The following is a 20255-nucleotide window of genomic DNA, read 5'->3' as shown; positions in this document are numbered from 1 at the left end:
CAATTATTTTTTGTACGTTTGTTGTTTAACGCCGCACTCGGCAATATTCCAGCTCTATGACGGCGGTCTGTAAATATTTGTGTCTGGATCAGACAGTCCAGTAATTGACATCATGAGCATCGATCTACGCAATTGGGATACGATGACATGCATCAACTATGTCAGTGAGCCTGACCACCCGATTCCGTTAGTCGCCTCTTACAACAAGCGTAGTCGCCTTTTACGGCAAGCATGGGTTGCTGAAGACCTATTCTAACCCAGATCTTCACGGGTCTGTACTCACATTGGGTTACATCTGTACTGCCTCGTCTTGGCATCGGTACATTCACAGCGGTAGTCACAGGCGTCGTCCCACTTCTGCCCCTGCTGGTATACAGTGCCCTTGTATACACACCCGGCTGGAAATAAGTGAATGAGTGAGTAAGTTTTGTTTAACGCCGCTTTGGGCAGTATTTCAGTCATTTCATGGTGTGTCAGTTTTCAGTCATCTACCACTTTGTGAAACGCATAACTCTTGGTATACATTGTGCTGACAAAGCCAGAGTGAGTGAGTATTGTTTTACGCCACTTTTAGCAATATTCCAGTAATATCACGACACCAGAAATGGGCTTCTCACATTGTACCCATGTCGGGCATCGAACCCGGGTTTTCAGCATGACGAGCAAACACTTAAACCACCCAGACAAAGCCAGAAACGTCATCAAGGCGACACACAGATTTAAACCCATAGCCACAGCTTCCTGGAACACCTAAGGGACATAACTTATTGCGAATTAGACGACTTGGTCACTCCTGTAACACAGACACATGACCACGTGATAGTACCTAATATGGATCTTGTTTGAGTAGAAGAGCTTATGTATATTTGAATTGAGTATGGTTTTACGCCGCTTTCAGCAATATTCCGGCAATATCACGGCGGGGGACACCAGAAATGAGCTTCACACGTTGTACCCATGTCGGGAATCGAACCCGGGTCTTCGTCGTGACAAGCCAATGCTTTAACCAGTAGGCTACCCCATATGTATATTTGAAAACATTGTTACATGGTTTACATGTGTATGTGAGTGAGTTGGGTTTAACGCCGCTTTTAACGGTATTCCAGTTATATCACGGCGTGTCAGCTTAATGTGGGAGGAAAGCCCGAAGTGATGCAGGTCTCAGACGTTTACCACTTCGGTTAAACCCACGAGCACGGGTATGGTGCTGACAAACCTAGAAACATAATTGTGGCGAACCGGGATTCGAACCCACAATCATAGGTTTCTGGCGTGCCCAAGGGACGCAACACTGCACAGCGAATCGCGGCACCTTAGACGACTGGGCCACCCGTGCCCCCACATGTGTATGTGAGGTGAGTTTGGCTTTACACTGCTTGGTACAATATTCCTGTTATATCATAGCCTGTCAGCTTAATGCTGTGAAACTCCAGCAGTGCTGTATGCCATTGGCTTGTATCAAACGAGCCGGGTTTGGTGTGAATTTGGGATTCGAACGCACTGTCAGCAGATCCTGGTACGACTTGTAGTTTTAAACGGATTTTATTTGTATATTCGAAACGGTCAAATCGATTAGGCAAAAGCTGTACAACTTGGCACGTGCTTGTGTTTCAACAATATTTTATCTATGTCACTATGTAACAGCTTGGTGCGGAAGAAAAGCATGAAGTGATGCAGTTCTTACACGTTCACTATTTACATGAAATCCACGAGCAGAGGTTCTGGGCATGCCTAAGGGAGGCAACTCTGCACAGCCAGTCGTGTTGCCCTAGACGACTGTGCCATCGGATACCTGCTTGCAACCTATATGTGTGTGTCTGACAAACAATCATGTTTAGTACCTGACGAGCCGCCGATAGTTTGGCCGTATCCCACGTTGTAGCCAGGCCGGAAGCCACTGAAGCCGCCACTGAAAGAGCCGAACACGGGGTAAACGCCAGGGTTGACGATGGGGTTGATGATGGTGCCGTCCGGCTTCTTGCACACCGGGGACGAGCAGCATCCTGTCTGAGGTTTCACCATGTAGCAGTCGCTGGGTAGATTGTCGTAACTCGGACACCTGTGGAGTTAGTCAATCACTGAGTGCTGAGTCAGCTTGATATGGATGGGTCATATGAGCTATTACTGAGGGGAGATTCAATTTGATACGGGTGGGGGCGCTCAGGTAGCCCAGTGGTTAAAGCGTTCACCCGGGTTCGATTCCCGACATGGGTACAATGTGTGAAGCCAATTTCTGATATCCCCGCCTTGTTATTGCTGGTATATTGCTCAAGGGGGCGTAAAACCAAACTCACTCACTCACTGCTACGAATATTGATACAGTTACTTAAGGTTAATTATTAAATTCAGTTTAATATGATTATTTCAACTGAAACTGGGATAAGTAGTTGATATTTCTCCTCCTTTGTTGGCAGAATTCTTTAAGTTTAAATTGTTCAACAATCCTGCCTTAGACTGAAAATAATCTCTGTTTGAATATCTTCACACTGTCATGGATGTGTTCACACAGTGTTTCCAATGAATTAAATACATCTGGGAGTTTTTTTGCAATTGATTCGGGTCAGTGTCTAGTCTGAGCTATATATCAAATTATCTTAACCTAATACCCGGTCAAGTCTAAACTGGTAGCGTCGAGGATTAAATTTTGAAAGTCCAAAGTCCCGTTTCCTCAAAGCGATCTTAGCTCAATGACTTTCTTACGCCTATGTTGTAATGTGGGAATTACGATAATCTTAGCTCTAAATCTACCCTGTCACGTTCTTTAAGTTGATCAAACATGTTGGAGATGATAGTGAAGAGTTGCATTCAGAAGTTCGGAATCAGATGCAGATGCCTGGCCCAGAATATCTGATGAGGCGGGACCGTCTTTTACGAGACTAAGATAAGCCTATTATTTAAAACAATCACCAATATGCAAATACACGTAGGCGTTAACAGTTGCGCCGGTGTCGGGCCGGGAAGTCGAAAATCTATTTACCAGTAGTACCGGAAAGGCGAATGGAGGGGTAAGGGACTGGGGACCGGGAAGGCGAATGAAAAGATCAGTGATGTGTACCCTCGTTATGTATACAACGGACACTTATACATTGAGGACACTGGGGTGTTGTGGAAAAGTGAAGAAAGAGATAAAAAAAAAATGAACTCAGAGAATGTGATTACTAACTTCCATTGAACTCGTGAGACGGAAAAGTAAAGAAAGAGATAATCTACTAAAATTGTTAAAATTGAACTCAGAGAATGTGATTACTAACTTCCATTGAACTCAGATTAAGTAATCTAGTAAAGTAACAATGAAGCTATTTATGGCTGAAACAAAGCACGAATGTTTCGTGGTAATAAGCAGTGGTACTCACATGGGTTTGCAGGAATAGTATCCAGACCTGGCGTCGAGACACTCACAGTCGTAGGTGCAGCCATCCTGCCACTTCTCACCCTGGTGGTACATCTGCTTGTTGTAGACACAGACGCCTGGGAACAACAGGAGTAGATTCATCACTGATACCTGAATATTTCTTTCAAAGAGTTTCATACCTGAATATTTCTTTCAAAGAGTTTCAGGAAACTAAACTAAGGAGAAGCGCTCGTAAAATCGTGCATATTTCGGTTAGTCTTGTGTCATTTCTTCGACAGTTGTATTCGTGAAACAGATTTGTTACATTTAAAGTCTCTCTGGTAATATCACAGCCATATAGAGACGAGACATTTGACACTATGTAGAGTTATACGAGAGAGGGACATTGAACTGCTCCAGGTGATCCAGGATCTGGTAATGTTACGTAACTCAAGTAAGCAATCAACTGTCTCCAGGTTTGGTGATCGAGGACATTACGTATGTCTTGCTTTGGTGATGCTGTGTATGTCTAGGTTCGTTGATTGAGGACAATACATATACCTGTGTTCAGCGATTGGGGACATCACGTATATATATATTCACTGATCAGGGACATCACGTATATATATATATTCACTGATCGGGGACATTACGTATATATATATATATATTCACTGATCAGGGACATTACGTATATATATATATTCACTGATTGGGGACATCACGTATATATATATATATATATATATATATATATATATATATATATATATATATTCACTGATTGGGGACATTACGTATATATATATATATATTCACTTATTGGGGACATTACGTATATATATATATTCACTGATCGAGGACATTACATATATTTGTGTTCGTTGATAGAGGACATTGTGTGTTTCAGAGTACAGTGACGGAGGATCTGACCCAGTGTCCGCATGTTAGCTATCTGTATGTAAGTTCAGTGACCAAGGGTCAAATACCTCTGAACCAAGCGCATGTCACCAACCTCTCAGTCCAGTGATAGTTTGTCCAGGAGGTACAGTCGCTCCCGCACCGGGGAGGTTGACGCCACCGAAGATGCTGCTTCCAGCAGGTCCCACTAGAAGCTGTTGTGCACCTGTTGATGGTGTAGGGGTGTTGCCGAGGGAGTCAGGGGTCGGTGGGAGGCTGGGGACCAGTTGGGGTACAGGCACGTACGTTCCCTTGCCTGGCACATTACAGGTGAGGCTGGGACAACACTGGCCTGGGATGCTTACCATCTTACAGTAGTTTGGCAGGGGAGGGAAGTTGGGGCATCTGGGAGGGAAAAGGGAGACAATTAAATATTTCTGACTGTGATAAACGTCTCATGGCTGAACAACAGCTGCAACATTACATCAAGTAGAAATGTCACATAGAACTAAATGTACTTTTCCAAAAGCATGGATTCCCACCCGGCGCCGCAAATAGCTGAGCAGAGTTGTGTCCCTTTGACATGCCAGAATGCTATGACCACGGGTTCTAATCCCGGATTTGATCTGATGGAGATGGTGAGTTTGTCAGCACCAAACCCGTGGTCATGGGTAAATGTCTAAGACCTGCATCACTTCCCGATTTCCTCCTGAATCAAGCTATCATGTTCATGTCATGATGCATGAAATGCTACAAATTTGCGTCAAAAAATTAAATTAGCATAAAATCAAAATTTTCCTTAACATCGTGTGTAATAGATAATTTCTTTCCATTGTCTTTCATATATAAAATTGGTCAGTTAGGAGTGAGTGAGTGAGTGAGTGAGTGAGTATGTGAGGTTAAACGCCGCTCTGAACAGTATTCCAGTTATATCACAGCGCGTCAGCTTGATGTAGGAGGAAAGCCCGAGGTGATGCAGGTCTTAGAAGTTTACTACTTTGATGAAACCTGTATGCACTGGTATGGTGCTGACAAACCTGTAACAAATAATCAGGACGAACCGGGATTCGAACTCTCAAAAATTGGTTTCTCGCGAATTGCAGCATCTTAGATGACTAGGCCACCGGGTCTGCTGCGAGAGATTAGAATTAAATCATGTCTTTTTTCCAAACGTTTAGTAGCATTCATTTATTAAAGACCCGATATTTGTCATCTGTCTGGAAAGGACGAACCCTGATCTACATTTACTGAACATTCATGTCCCTGTGCGAACAGTAAATTGTGTGGATGTGAATGATAGTGATTTAAAAGAACATGCTCATGATATAGTCGGAATCGTATCATGGATTCTGTTGTCAGCAGATATTTCTCATGATTATGGAAATGGTTCTGTCACTTTTATTTCGAACTCACTTTGACGTGCACCGGTAGCGTCCAGCATTGGCGTCGTTGCAAGTACAGACGTACTTACAACCGTCATCCCATGACTGACCTTGGGTGTACGTCTTGCCATCGTAAACGCACACGCCTAGAGGGAAGGGGAAAAGTCAGGGCAACACAGGTTTAATATGGAGCAATACTTGGTCATATAAAAACGTTGTTTCTCATCAACATCCATAATTATTGCCCCGACCCTAAGTTCATGTTTTTTATATTTGCAAGCTAAATTTGGTTTCAGTTCTGTATTTCTATAACTCTGTTCCGAATTAGAAGTTACACTTTTTGATGTAACTGGTCATGACAACTGGTAATGGCATTTGTAATTTATTATCAAATTAACACCACAAACAGTAGTCTCTACTTCTTCATATCATTGTTTTAATTTATTACATCTGTGAGTGTTGGACTGTTAGAGAGATCGAAACAGCAATAATAATAATTCTATATACAAATCCATAAATACTGAAGGTGATTCTCAGTTAAAGACATGATGATATATTCTACTTTTTCACCTCAATTATTGGTCCTTATGCAACAACACAATGTTCACATCTTATTAGAACCAGATATTTTGCGCCGATACGACGACTCCCTTGGTTGAGACCGACTGTGTGGCTTTATTATTGTCATTTAGAACTGTACCTTTAAGTTAGAAGTCAGAAATTGATATTGCTCACTCGTACTGAATATTTTTCAGCCTCGACACTGTTGGCTGATTAAAATATCGACCTAACACGACCTCCCGTGGGGCACGGGACATCTTGTCATCTTGACACAGAAAGGTATGCGCGAAAAAAATCTGATTTTAATCATTGACATTATGACTATCATAAGTCTGTATGGAGCTTAGCATAACTGGCTAAGGCAAAAGCGAGAAAATATTACAGTTGATTCGACAAATACTTACTTCTCCCGCCAACCGTATGCTGCATCCCGGGGATGGCACTGACTTGGCTCGTCCCCGTGAAGATGGTGTGGGTGCCGAGGGGGACGATGTTCTGGATTGTGGGGTCCAGCGTTGGGGAAGCGGTGGGCTTGCTGTTGCCGGAGAGGGCGTTAACCCCACCCGTACAAACTGGGGACTCGCAACACTTGTCCGCGGGGTCGGGCCGGAGGTGGCAGTACTTGGGCAGGCTGGAGTACGCCTGGCACCTGGGTGGGGGAGAGGGGTAAGGGCGAAAAGATATGTGTAATTAAAAACGTCATTACCGTTGGTGTACATACTCGTACCCGTATTTCTTCATTTAAAAAGAATAAAAAATGATTGAAGCGAAAAATATTTGAAGAGCTTAGCTTATGATTCATAAACAATAACACCGGGTGTTCGCGAAAGGAGTCTAAGGTTCTGGGGGGCGGTCGGGTAGCCGTGTGGTCAAAGCTTTCGTTCGTCACGCCGAAGACCCGGGTTCGATTCCCAACATGGGTACAATGTGTGAAGCCCATTTCTGGTGTTCCCAGCCGTGATATTGCTAAAAGCGGCATAAACCATACTCACTCACTCACTTAAGGTTCTGAACTACCAGTAGCTCTGACTAGACTAGAGTAAGATCTCTCCACACGTGAATATCTGGGTTAGAATAGGTCTCAGCAACCCATTCTCTACGTAAGAGGCGATTATGTTTGCCCCAAAAGGCAACTACAAGGATTGGAAGGTCAAGCTCTCTGACTTGGTTGATGCATGTCATCGTATCCCTATTGCGTGGATCGAGGCTCATGATGTCAACCACTGGATTGTCTAGTCCAGACTCGATTATTTACAGACCGTCGTCATATAGCTGGAATATTGCTGAGTGTGGTGTTAAACAGCACACAAACATCTCTCATCCTCGATCAACAAGGGTCTTACCTCTACATAGCCTCGCTTTGAGTCTGATTCGAAATTACACTAATTTGGGATAGACCTTTAAAAGTACAGAGCGGTGGCAACATAACAGTCATAAGTTTTATTTATTATCCAATCTCGATTCACACGTTTTATGAAAAAAAAACCATGTTTACAACCACTGTATGAGAGAAGTGTCTCTGATATAAGAGACATGGAGATTGACAAGTCACATCCAAAACAGTGTTATGGCAAATTCCAGGGCATCATAAATGCCAGAGATGTTTAATGCCAGAGGATGATGTAGCGTTTGATAAAGGCGTCTTCCTTAAAGTGTGCTTCTTATGGTAACTAGACCGCCTCAGTGGTCTAATGGAAGAGCGTCCGCCCGGAGAGCGGAAGGTCCGGGGTTCGATCCCCGGCCGCGTCATACCAAAAGACGTCTGACGCTGGGCATTAAGGGGCTAAAACAAGGACTGGCCGGCTCGGAGTCAGTATACTGTGTCATAAAATATAAACTGCCGGGCGAAGAAGATATCGACTTAAAAATTGGATTTGACCACAAAACATTGCAAACGTTACAATATCGATACTATACTTTAGGTCCAAACACAACTATGATCTAAACGCATCAAATACATCAATATCGAATAACTATTTCTGGTTTGTTTAATATCAGCCACCATCAAACATGGGTGTATACTTTCTTTTGCCCGGCAGTTTAGTTCAACACATCCCCTGTACCTATGGATGTAGATTCATTTTGACAAATGAGATGCTGAGAACTCACTTCTGGGTACATTTGTAGATGTTTTTGCTGGCATCGTTGCACTTGCAGTCAAAGTCGCAGCCGTCACTCCAGATGTCGCCCTGGTTGTGGATAGACCCATCCGAGTACACGCACTTCCCTGACGAAACAGTTCCGAGTTGGCATTATTTCTATAATTTTTATTGTTGCGGGATCACGAGGGGTAGAGTGATCCCGCTACAACCAATTTCTCTTACCAACATGTTTTAATGTGACATTGTAAAAGAATTAACACAAATTCAAAATTGGTAAAAAACAGCTGTTCGACTGAGCTGATGTTAACGTGTGCTTTGTCACATTACTTCCATTGACTCGGGGGAAAGGCGTACGGCGTAAGCGTAAAGTATAAGGGATTTATTATGCCCCTCAGAAATACACATGCAGCCTGCATTGCTTGTGGCGGGGTATAAGAGATATATTGCCACGCTGAGAAATTTATTCTTCTCCAAGGCGGGATACACAGTATTTTATTAAGATCACGTGGACCAATCAGATCTCGTCATTCTGACATGTAGGTATGATAAACATTTTTGTTGCATTTTGCATTTCCATCATTTCCAGTTCATATACAATGAAACAATACACAGGGATTTTATCATGTGTATCAAAGAACCAAGTGAATCAATTAAACAATACACAGGTTTTTTTTATCATGTATATCAAAGAACCAAGTGAATCAATTAAACAATAGACAGGTTTTTTTATCATGTATATCATAGAACCAAGTAAATCAATTAAACAATACACTAGGGTTTTGTCATGTATATCAAAGAACCAAGTGAATCAATTAAACAGGAAATGAAAGGAAGACCAGTTTTTTTCGACAAATATCCAGTCTTGAGCTTAAAATTGCCGCACTCTGTGTGATAATATAATATTGATATAATTCCCGCTGTAGGAACTGGAAAGTTGGAATTCTTCTTGTGATTCAATATTTGAATATTAGTTGAAGAGAATCAGGTTCACATTTAAAGGTTTGTTGTTTCACTGTGGGAACCATGCAAAACATGTTTTTTGGTAACTTTTATTCAAACATTATAAGTTGTAGCAGGATCACGAGAGGCACATGGGGTTTTATACTGGAGGGGAGTGGTATAAAACATAACGGGGGACGCATAGAACCCCATATACCCCTCGTGATCCTGCTACAACGAATTTACCTTACCGACATGTTTTAATATGACATTGTAAAATAATTTTGAAAAAATCCAAATTGATAGAAAACAGCTACTCGATTGAGTTGAGGTTAGGTTGCGCTATGTAACGTGACATCCATTGACTCGGAAAAAGTGTGCGGCTTTTTGCTATGACGCGGACTATAAAGCGTATATTCTGTCTCTCAGAAATGCATGTGGCGGGGTATAAGAAATGTATTCCTCCGCTGGGAAATGTGTTACCCTCCAAGACAGGTTACACATTATTTTATCAAGATCCCGTGGACCAATCAGAGCACATCCTTCTGACATGGTGGTATGATAATGTTTTTTTATGTACAAAATCCAATTATCTTGTTCCTGCCAGTTGTCATTATGGACAAACAAATTGCGGGAGAGATTCCAGGAGAAATAACATTGCTGAGGAATATATGGTGGGTTAGCACAGCAGAATCAGTTCTTGCCTGTTGCGAGGATGGTCTGGGTTCGATTTCCCAAATTAGTTCAATTTGTAAAGCCTATATATTTGTAAATATGTAAGTATTTTATTTACTCGCGCTGTTCCAAACCTTGCAATTTCATATTGTTTTGGTAACGGACGCATCATGAAGGCTGATTTTCTTTTTAACAGTGACAAGTTAGTTTCCGTCAAAGTATTACAGTAAACTACGTTTATAACGAACACGCTTATAACGAACTGACCGATATAACGAACTTAATTTTTAGTCCTGGCCATTTGTTGTATATATGTTGTATATATGCTTATAACGAACTACGGTTATTACGAACTAAAATTAATGGTCCCTTTGAGTTCGTTATAACCGTAGTTTACTGTATTTGAGGTGAGGTGAAAAGGCGTTTAACGTCACGCTAAAGATTGCTTCTCTTATATAAAAATGTGTGTGTGTGCGTGTGTGTATTTGTGTGTGTATGTGTGTGTGTGCGTGTGACAATATACAAGTATCGTCAGCTATAAAAGGGCTTGTCTTCGTGCAGTCACGCTTGAGAGAAGGCGGAGGCAAGTCACAAACTTACCAATGGCGACTCCTGCGGTAACTTTAGGTGTTGGTGCTGGTGTCGTTGTCGACATCCCTGGTTTGAGGGTGGGTGTGAAGTCACAAATGGCCTTCTCACAGCAGGTGTCTGCGGGGTCGACGCTCAGCTTACATTGTGGGGGGAGGCCATAGTACTTTGGACATCTGGAGAGAGACATGGGTCAAATATTTGCACAAAAGATCGAAAAAGTCATAACAAATCACACCAAATCCCATTTACCTCTAAACCAGTAATTCCCAAGTGTCCCGACAATGAATGCCTGAATTACGAATTATGGTAACGCCTCTGTATATTTTCCTAGACATGGCCAGCAGCAGGTTCCGGAATATCAAGGTTGCATTGGACACGCATGGGTTCTTAGGAGTTTAAATGTTTTCTGATTTGAGGGCGTTATTGTGTATTTGATACCTCATGTTATCGCCTTCTCGTTTCCAGTGAAAGTTACAAGAGTCGAATAGACGTTTGAGACCTCTAAATTGAATACACACTAGGTTTATCTCCTATTTGATGATGATGATGATTACCTTTCCGAGCATCTGTACTGCCCTCTGGCGGCGTCAATACACTCACACTTGTAGTTGCAGCCGTCGTTCCACGTCTGGCCCTGGCTGTAGATGTGTCCCTTGTAGACGCACACAGCTGGGGAGGGACGGACAACCATTACACATAGCCGATACTACTACCGTTGCTAGTACTTTAACTACCGATACTATTACAACTAGAGCAGCTATACTACATTATATTACTAAGGCTGCTGTTGCTACTACTACAACTACTACTACCACCACTACTACTACAACTAGTGTTGCTATACTACATTGTACTACTACTGCTGCTATACTACTACTACTACTACTACTACTACTACTACTACTACTACTACTACAGCTGCTAAATTACTTCTACTACTACTACTACTACTACTACTACTACTACTACTACTACTACTATTGGGGGCCCAAGCCAGAAACCTATGATTGTGGCTTCAAATCCCGGTTGGCCCCGATCCGTTTCTAGGTATGTCAGTTTAATGTTTCTTGGGATATTTCATCGCAAAAAATATATTGTCACAGAAAATGTTTGAAAACAATAATTATGCTTCAGAATGCTGAAAATAAAGAAGTTGTCGGCCACAAACATTAAATTGCTGCTATGTGGTTTTCTTGAAAAATGTATTCAGGCTCATATTTTGAAATAATAAAACATCTGGTTTAAAAGATAAATAACATATCTAACCTCCACACACAATCCCAAGCCCCTTCCAAGAATATAAAATGGTAACTGTACTTCTGGTTTTGTGTTTCCAGCCAGTTACATAGGTATGGCTTATAAATGGTCTCTTAACGGCTTACTTCTTATTCCGGATCCGATCACACCATACTGTGGGTTGTAGTTGTTGTTGCTCCCGCTGATGCCGGTGATGGTACCGGGGATGTTGGTGGGGAGGTAAATGCCGGAGATGTTGGGGTACGACACTCCTGGGCTGACCCCCGGGGAGCCGGTGCCGACGATGGCGGGGTTGGTGGAGTAGCCCACGGGAGGGAACTTGTTACATTCAGGCACCAGGCAGCAGGGGTCGGTCGGGCTGGCTATCAGGTGGCAGGTGGAGGGGACGTTGTCGTAGCTGGGGCACCTGGGGGATGAGTGAGTGAGTGAGTGAGTGAGTGAGTGAGTATTTGAGTAAGTGAGTGAGTGAGTGAATTGAATGAGTAGGTGATTGAGTGAGTGAGTGTGTGAGTGAGTGAATTGAATGAGTAGGTGATTGAGTGAGTGAGTGAGTGAACTGCATGAGTAGGTGATTGAGTGAGTGTGAGTGGGTGGGCCGGTGGGTGGATGGGGGAATGAGTAGGTGAGTGAGTGAACTGCATGAGTAGGTGATTGAGTGAGTGATTGGTTGAGTGTGTATATGAGTGAGTGAATGGGTGGGCCGGTGGGTGGATGGGGGAATGAGCTGGTGAGTGTGTATATGAGTGAGTGAATAGGTGGACCGGTGGGTGGATGGGGGAATGAGTATGTGAGTGAGTGAGGGAGTAAATTGCATGAGTAGGTGAGTGAGTGAGTGAGTGAGTGAACTGCATGAGTAGGTGATTGAGTGAGTGGGTGGGCCGGTGGTATGGATGGGGGAATGAGTAGGTGAGTGAGTGAACTGCATGAGTAGGTGATTGAGTGAGTGATTGGGTGAGTGTGTATATGAGTGAGTGAATGGGTGGGCCGGTGGGTGGATGGGGGAATGAGTAGGTGAGTGAGTGAGTGAGTGAGTGAGTGAATTGCATGAGTAGGTGAGTGAGTGAGTGAGTGAGTAAAGTGAGTGAGTGAGTGAGTGAGAAAGTAGGTGAGTGAGTGGGTAGAGTGAGTGAGTGAGTGAGTAAAGTGAGTGAGTGAGTAAATGAGTGAGTGAGTGAGTGAGTAAGTGAGTGAGTGAGTGAGTAAGTGAGTGAGTGAGTGAGTGAGTAAGTGAGTGAGTGAGTGGATGAGTGAGTGAGTAAGGGGAGGGAGGTAGCATAGGAGTTGTCACACAGCTTTTAGCAATGTACAAGACATATCACGCCCTGAGACAAAAATAATTAGCTTCACAAATATTTCTTGGAATGGAAATTACAAAGAGTGAATACGTACAGTAACCAAGATTGGAAGATTACGAAATATTTTACCAGAAACGTTAGGAAAAAGCAAAGAACTTTTTTGGAAGTGTAATCCATTTAAGGAAGAGAATTTATGGATGTCAACCTCTTGATTATGATCACAAAGAAGTTGACAACCATAAATCCATATATTCTCTTCCTGTATCACTTCTAAATGCCTTTCAAAGAGTTAATCCATTTAAGGTCACCGAACCTGGAATCCAAATAATTAAGCAAACACACGTTATTATATCCATGCATCCACATCTCCGAACATGATGTCAGTGAATATATAAACAGGGAAGGAATCCGTTGTTGATTCAACCAGGTCGATTATTTTCAATTTATAAAAATCCAGCATTAATGTCGAATGAAAGAATGAGTTATATTGTCTCAGTATTTTATCAATGACGTCAGTGCGGGTTGTGTGGTCAGTATGTGGTCAATACGTGGTCAGTACCTCTCGTGGCACGAGTAGTAGCCGGTGGACACGTCCTCACAGCGGCAGGTCTTGGAGCACCCAATGTTCCACTCCTGTCCCTGGTTATAATACACTCCTTGGTACACACAGAAGCCTGCGATCAAAACAACAACAGGTCAACAAAAACAAAGCCTCCCTATACTGAGTACGATAGGTTAATACAATCTGAACGAGGTGAGGTGAAATGGCTTTTAACGTTGCGTCCAAGATTATTGCACTTATATGGCGACGCGCATGCACGTGTGTGTGTGGCTGCTTGTACTGGTCCGGACTGATGCCGATTTATAGTGCTAGCTCACTGAGATACCATGCCGCAGTTTAACATGAATACCCCACTCAGACACAGTATACTGACTCCGAGCCAACCAGTCCTTGTTTTAGCCCCTTAATGCCGTGTGCCAGACAGGGTCACAACAAGTACCATCTTTTAACGTCAGTTACACAGGACATGGTCATTTAAGACCGCTTCCAGCTTTGCTGATTACACACTGGTTGGTTGGTTTGTTGTTCAACGCCGCACTCAGCAATATTTCTGCTATATGACGGCGGGATTTCACACTGAGTCGCCACAATATTTCACTCACATACATCAAATAAGCTTGAGAAATCGACCCAAACAATCTATTGAGTCCAATTATATATTACGATCTTAACCTTTGCAAACTTTAAAAATATTTAAACTGACCTCGTTTGCCAAATATAACATTGCCATTCCCGGTCATGCTTGCTGGAGATGGTGAAGCGTTAGGGTTGATGCCTGGGACAGGTGTGGGTGTGGCCACACCAGCAGGGGTGGGGACACCTCCTGGGAAGGGGGTGGGGTTCATGAAGTCACAGTAGGGCTTCTTGCAGCACTTGTCGCTGGGGTCCTGGATCAGCACACATTGCGTCGGCAGGGTGGGGAACTTCTGACATCTAGAAACATAAGTGAGTATAGTTTTACGCCGCCTTTGACACTATACCCACTATATCACAGCAGGGGACACTAGGCATGGGCCACGCTCATTGTAGATTCGAATCACAAATTCGCTGTGATTATATTTCTAGGTTGTCAGCACGTACTCGTTGGTTTTACCAAAGTGGTAAACGTCTGAGACTTGCATCACATAAGTTTTCCTCCCACATTAAGCTGACACGCCATGATATAACTGACGTACTGTTCAAAGCGGCGTTAAACCCAACTCACTCACTCACTCTTGGTGCTTACTTCTCACTACACTTATATTTGCCGGTGACATCGTCGAGGCAGATGCAGTTAAAGTCACAGCCATCGGCCCAAGACTGTCCCTTCTTGTAAACATGGTTCTTGTAGTAGCAACCTGAAAATGAAAAGCACAGCATCGTGTAAACAAACAAACAAATTATGATAAATAAATTAATAAATAAATAAATAACCATCACCTGTGTAGCAATAAGTCCGCTGTCACTGATTTTGTATCTTTGTGTACATTTGCTTGGTGTTGACGATTAAAAAAGCAATCCTTGAAGTCTTTATTGCTGACCTATTCACGTATAAGAATTGACATCAAGGTCCGTATTTTGTTGAGGTATAACTGTAAAATTCGGTGTGCACATAAATGCATTTATAAACACAAAACATATTGAAATCATTTCTGAAGCATGCTTCTGTGAACCCGTGAAGATCCTGGGTAGAACCATCTTCCCGAGGCAAGTTAGTTAACTGACTATAAAAGTCCAGTTTCCATCCTTGCCGAACTAGGCTGAAAAAATGGAGTTTGGCTGGACTAACAAGTCTATGCATAGTCCAATCAAAATCGCGCAACGAAATCGAAATCTGGTTCGTAAACCGTCATGCAGATTTCGGTCGATTGCAGGATTTGCAAAGAATGTGCACCGCCAACTCGTTGTCAACAGATATAGATCTTGATTATCGATCAGATCGTCTTGACTGGGCGCCGCCATTTTGTTTGAAGCAAATGCTAGTGATACGAGAGGTGAAATATGATTGGTCAATAGGAGATGCTTAGAAGGGACATAACTCGTAATAGCCACTGGTGGCATAGGAATTCCAGCTTAGTTCGGCAAGGGTGGAAATTGAACTTTTAAAGTCAGTTAACTCTCTTGCCTCGGGAAGAACAGGTCTTCAGCAACCAAAGCTTGTCGTAAAAGAAGACTATGCTTGTCGTAAGAGGCGACTAATGGGATCGGGTGGTCAGGCTCGTTGACTTGGTTTGATGCATGTCATCGTATCCCAATTGTGCGGATCAATGCTCATGATGTCAATCACTGGATTATTTACAGACCGCCACCATATAGCTGGAATATTGCTGAGTGCAGCGTTAAACAACAAACAAACAAATACACAAAGCATACTCCTGTGCCTGTCTGGAACATGGTACTTGTTTAAGCAACACAAACAATCAAATACAGTCAATTAATCCAGTCTCCCTCGGAAAATTGCGGAGCCATGAAGATTTACAATGTAAGAAAATTGTATGTTACGTGTTTGCTTATTGTTTGCTTGTCGTTTAACACAGTACTCAACATTATCTTAGCTATATGGCGGCCTGTATATGTTAATTCGAGTCTAGGCAAGGAAATCCAGTGATTGATATCATAAGCATCGAACAACGTTCATCAGGGTACGATGACACGTAATCAACCACATCACTAAGCCTAACCACCCGATCTATTAAGTTGCCTCTTGCGACAAACATGGCTTGCTGGGGACACACGCACCTTTCCTACCTGGAATCCCAGTGGACTGTCCGCTTACACATCATTCCATACAGGATGATAATTGAGAATACCTATGCAATGTACGCACCTGTCTTGGGTAGTGGCGTGACCGCGCTACCGGGGGAGGGCGTGACCGCTACCCCAGGGGACACGAATGGGTATGGGGATGGCGTCACTCCTGGCTGTAGTGGTGGTTGGCCTGGTTTAGGGGTTGGGATCAGACCGTTGCCTAGGAAACAAATGATACATTTACAAAACATTGTCCGTTGTTCATTAAAACTCGTCTTTGTTTCATGAATATAAGGTCGCATGCCCAAAAGAGTATTTCATAGAAATAATAGTGGTACAATTCCAAAATATATGCGAGTACATATCCTTATTATCATGTACCCAAGATTAACATGTACCAGAACAACAAGTCTTTTGGTTTGACGCAACCAGGGAATCGAAGCACCGGCCTTCCGCTCTCCGGGCAGACGCTTTACCCACTTAACCACGGAGTCGGCCCCTTAAGTTGACATATCATACATTAACTACAATACTGTTTAAAACACGTAGAACCTGAAATTTTATCATCAAATATTGTAAACATTCAATAACTCACCAAAGTATCCATTAATTCAACAACTCACCCAAGTAATCGTGCATTCATTAACTCAACAAAGTATTCCTTCATTCAATAACTCACCCAAGTATTCATGCATCATTAACTCACCAAAGTATTCATGCATTCAATAACTCACCAATGTATTCATTAACTCACCACCGTATCCATGCATTCATTAACTCACCAAAGTATCCATGCATTCATTAACTCACCAAAGTATCCATGCATTCATTAAGTCACCAAAGTATTCATTAACTCACCAAAGTATTCATGCATTCATTAACTCACCAAAGTATCCATGCATTCATTAACTCACCAAAGTATCCATGCATTCAATAACTCACCCAAATATTCATTAACTCACCGAAGTATCCATGCATTCAATAACTCACCAAAGTATTCATGCATGATTAACGCACCAAAGTAATCATGTTTCATTAACTCATCAAAATATTCATGCATTCACCCACCTCTCCTCCTAGATAATCTATCACGTCCATCAATGTATCAACCACTGTCATTACAAATATAAACAAGCGAACACTTTGATAGACAAATCCATCGATAGAGGAACGCTTACACCCATTCATCAGTCAATCCTTCTATCACCATGTCTGTTTATTCCTTTATATTATATTCTTTCATTCCTTCATTCAACCAGGCAGGCTCCCTATACCTGTGATGACCCCCGTGGGTCCCCCCGTGACTGTCAGGAAGCCGGGGGTGGGGTAGACGCCTGGTGCTGGCGTGGGGAGGGGACAGCTGGGGACCTCGCAGCACATGGGATCCTTAGGGTCGGGCACCAAGGTGCAAGAAGCAGGAACACTTGTGAAGGCGGCACACCTGGAATGAAAGACATGTATATACATGTTTGTTTGTTTGTAGTTTAACACCGCACTCAGCAATATTTCAGCTATATGACGGCTGTCTATAAATAATCGACTCTGAACGAGACAATCCACTGATTGACATCATGAGCATCGATCCACGCAATTGGGATATGATGACAGGCATCAACCAAGCCAGCGAACCTGACCCCCTGATCCTGTTAGTCGCCTCTTACGACAAGCATAGTCGCCTTTTACGACAAGCGTGGGTTGCTGAAGACCTATTCTACCCCGGATCTTCACGAGTCACTACTTCTTCTTCTACTACTACTACTACTGCTGCTGCTGATGATGATGATGGACAGGGTCACAACAATGAAGTTCTATGCGTACCAACATCAGATGCATTTTTGTAACAATAAGTGTCTCCATATTCTGCCTATATTGTTACCATGGCAACTGTCTACATACCTCTGTTGGCACCTGTGGAAGTTATTCTTGGCATCCTCACAGCGGCACTTGGCGTTACATCCGTCATACCACATCTGGCCCTGCTTGTACTGCTGACCCTTGTACACGCACATGTCTGGAGAATAGACACAACGTAACTATATGTCACGGGTTTGTACACACGTTCCTCCATCACCACTGAATACATACGGCTGCTGTGCAGTGTGGTCCCTATCCTTAACCAACAAATCAAGCCACGGCCTGGCGAGAGGAAAACAAGCAAGTTCTCTGACTAGTGTGTATTTTCATCGCACAAAAGCCAGTCTTTAATGTAACAAAGCCTTGCTATGGAACCCTAGAAGGGACATTGTCGCATTGTCGCCCTTACAAAAACAAGCAAATAGTGTCCCAATTAACCAAAGCGGGACAATGCAACAACCAACATTTGGCCATTTGTCGCATTGTCGCATTTTCGCCCTCACAAAAACAAGCAAAAAGTGTCCCAATTTACCAAACCGCGCAATGCGACAACAGACATTTTGGCCATTTGTCGCATTGCCGAAATTTGTATATTATTTTTTTCATTTTACTGAAGGTCGACAATACGACAATGCGACAATGTCCCTTCTCGGATTCCATACCTTGCTGCCATCTACTCTATCCACTGCTTGAATGTCAGGTAAAGGTTGGGTTCAAATGACATTCATGCATGGAGTGGGGCTCATTTGACTTCCATGAGTTATGCACCATGAATCGTGTATTTGCAGGCTGCCGTGACATACCCTGAATACTGCTGACAGTAACGTAAAACAACATTCACTCACTCAACTGGAACCGAACCGGCAAATGAATAGTGTTGTGCTCTCTTCTGGGTAGAGGAGGTCAGTAGCCCAGTCGTCTAATGTGCAGGAATTCACAATACAGAGTTGCGTCCATGAAATAAGGATCGAGGGTTCGAATCCCAGGTTCACCCTGATTATGATTATTGACCCTCCTCGGCAGTGTTGGGACTTCACTCATCGAGTCATCTATGTCGACGCAATTACCTGTGGAGAGTTGTTTCCCTTGGGCGTGCCATGATCCTGTGATCGTGGGTTCGATTCCCTTAATTGCCGTGATTATTATTTATTGGATTTCTGGATAGTCAGCACCATACCATTGCCCACAGGTTTCATAAAAGTAGTAAGTTTTTGCCCCCTGTGACATTTGAAGCTTTTACTTACGCGTAGTGTATGTGTTTGTTTGTTGTTTAACGCCGCACTCAGCAATATTCAAGCTATATGACGGCGGCCTGTAAATAATTGTGTCTGGACCAGACAATTCAGTGATTGGTATCATGAACATAGATCTGCGAAATTGGGATACGATGACGTGCATCAACCAAGTCAGCAAGCCTGACCACCCGATCCTGTTCGTCACCTCTTACGACAAGCACAGTCACTTCTTTAGACAAGCATGTGTTGCTGAAGGCCAATTCTAACACGGATCTTCACGGGTCTGACGCGCAGTGATGACACTCAACCGTATTGACTCACTCATACACTTACTCGCATCGTAAGCATTAACTCACCGACAGGGTTGGGTGTTCCTCCAATTGAGGGGGTATGTGAACCAGCTGAGGGTGACACACCAGGTCCAGGGGTTGGGGTAGATGCTCCTGGCTTTGGTGTCGAGACTCCGGGGGCTGGCGTCAGATTGGGTCCGGGGGTGGGGACGCGGTCAGGGCAATAGGGCTTCATGCAGCAAACGTTGGTCTTGTCCTGTACCATTGTGCATGTTGATGGGAGTGGAGGATACCGTGGGCACCTAGGAGAAAAATATTGATTACAACAACAACAACAATAATAATAATAATCATCATAACGATGATGATATCGATTATGACAACGACGATGATTACGGTAATGAATGAATGAATGATGATGATGATGATGATGATGATGATGATGATGATGATGATGATATACATGTAGTATGAATGTTAATAATAAATAAGAACTACGACATTGAAGATGCATATTCGCTTATTGAGTACGATAACTTCAGTTCATTCAGATA

The 20255-nt window shown here is 43.0% G+C and overlaps 1 protein-coding gene across 1 annotated transcript in view; it reads right to left on the bottom strand.

The window, feature by feature from the left end:
• Nucleotides 1-20255, bottom strand: part of LOC139454077 (uncharacterized) — a 95909-nt gene that overhangs the window by 13092 nt on the left and 62562 nt on the right. The window contains exons 53-69 of the mRNA XM_071235572.1: nucleotides 19768-20003; nucleotides 18219-18333; nucleotides 17597-17763; nucleotides 16402-16542; nucleotides 14821-14932; nucleotides 14299-14528; nucleotides 13593-13707; nucleotides 11864-12144; nucleotides 11036-11150; nucleotides 10491-10654; nucleotides 8284-8401; nucleotides 6579-6823; nucleotides 5645-5759; nucleotides 4347-4636; nucleotides 3354-3468; nucleotides 1842-2059; nucleotides 284-398 (exon numbers count right to left, since the gene is read on the bottom strand). Of these exons, the coding sequence (XP_071091673.1) occupies nucleotides 284-398; nucleotides 1842-2059; nucleotides 3354-3468; nucleotides 4347-4636; nucleotides 5645-5759; nucleotides 6579-6823; nucleotides 8284-8401; nucleotides 10491-10654; nucleotides 11036-11150; nucleotides 11864-12144; nucleotides 13593-13707; nucleotides 14299-14528; nucleotides 14821-14932; nucleotides 16402-16542; nucleotides 17597-17763; nucleotides 18219-18333; nucleotides 19768-20003 (2892 nt within the window). The remainder of the gene's footprint in view (nucleotides 1-283; nucleotides 399-1841; nucleotides 2060-3353; nucleotides 3469-4346; nucleotides 4637-5644; nucleotides 5760-6578; nucleotides 6824-8283; nucleotides 8402-10490; nucleotides 10655-11035; nucleotides 11151-11863; nucleotides 12145-13592; nucleotides 13708-14298; nucleotides 14529-14820; nucleotides 14933-16401; nucleotides 16543-17596; nucleotides 17764-18218; nucleotides 18334-19767; nucleotides 20004-20255) is intronic.

This window comes from Haliotis cracherodii, unplaced genomic scaffold (genome assembly GCF_022045235.1).
Source record: "Haliotis cracherodii isolate W230 unplaced genomic scaffold, xgHalCrac1.p SCAF_10, whole genome shotgun sequence".
In the NCBI taxonomy this organism is placed as follows: Eukaryota; Metazoa; Mollusca; class Gastropoda; order Lepetellida; family Haliotidae; genus Haliotis; species Haliotis cracherodii.
Note: the sequence above shows the minus strand (reverse complement) of the source record. Positions and strands in the feature narration are given on the sequence as shown.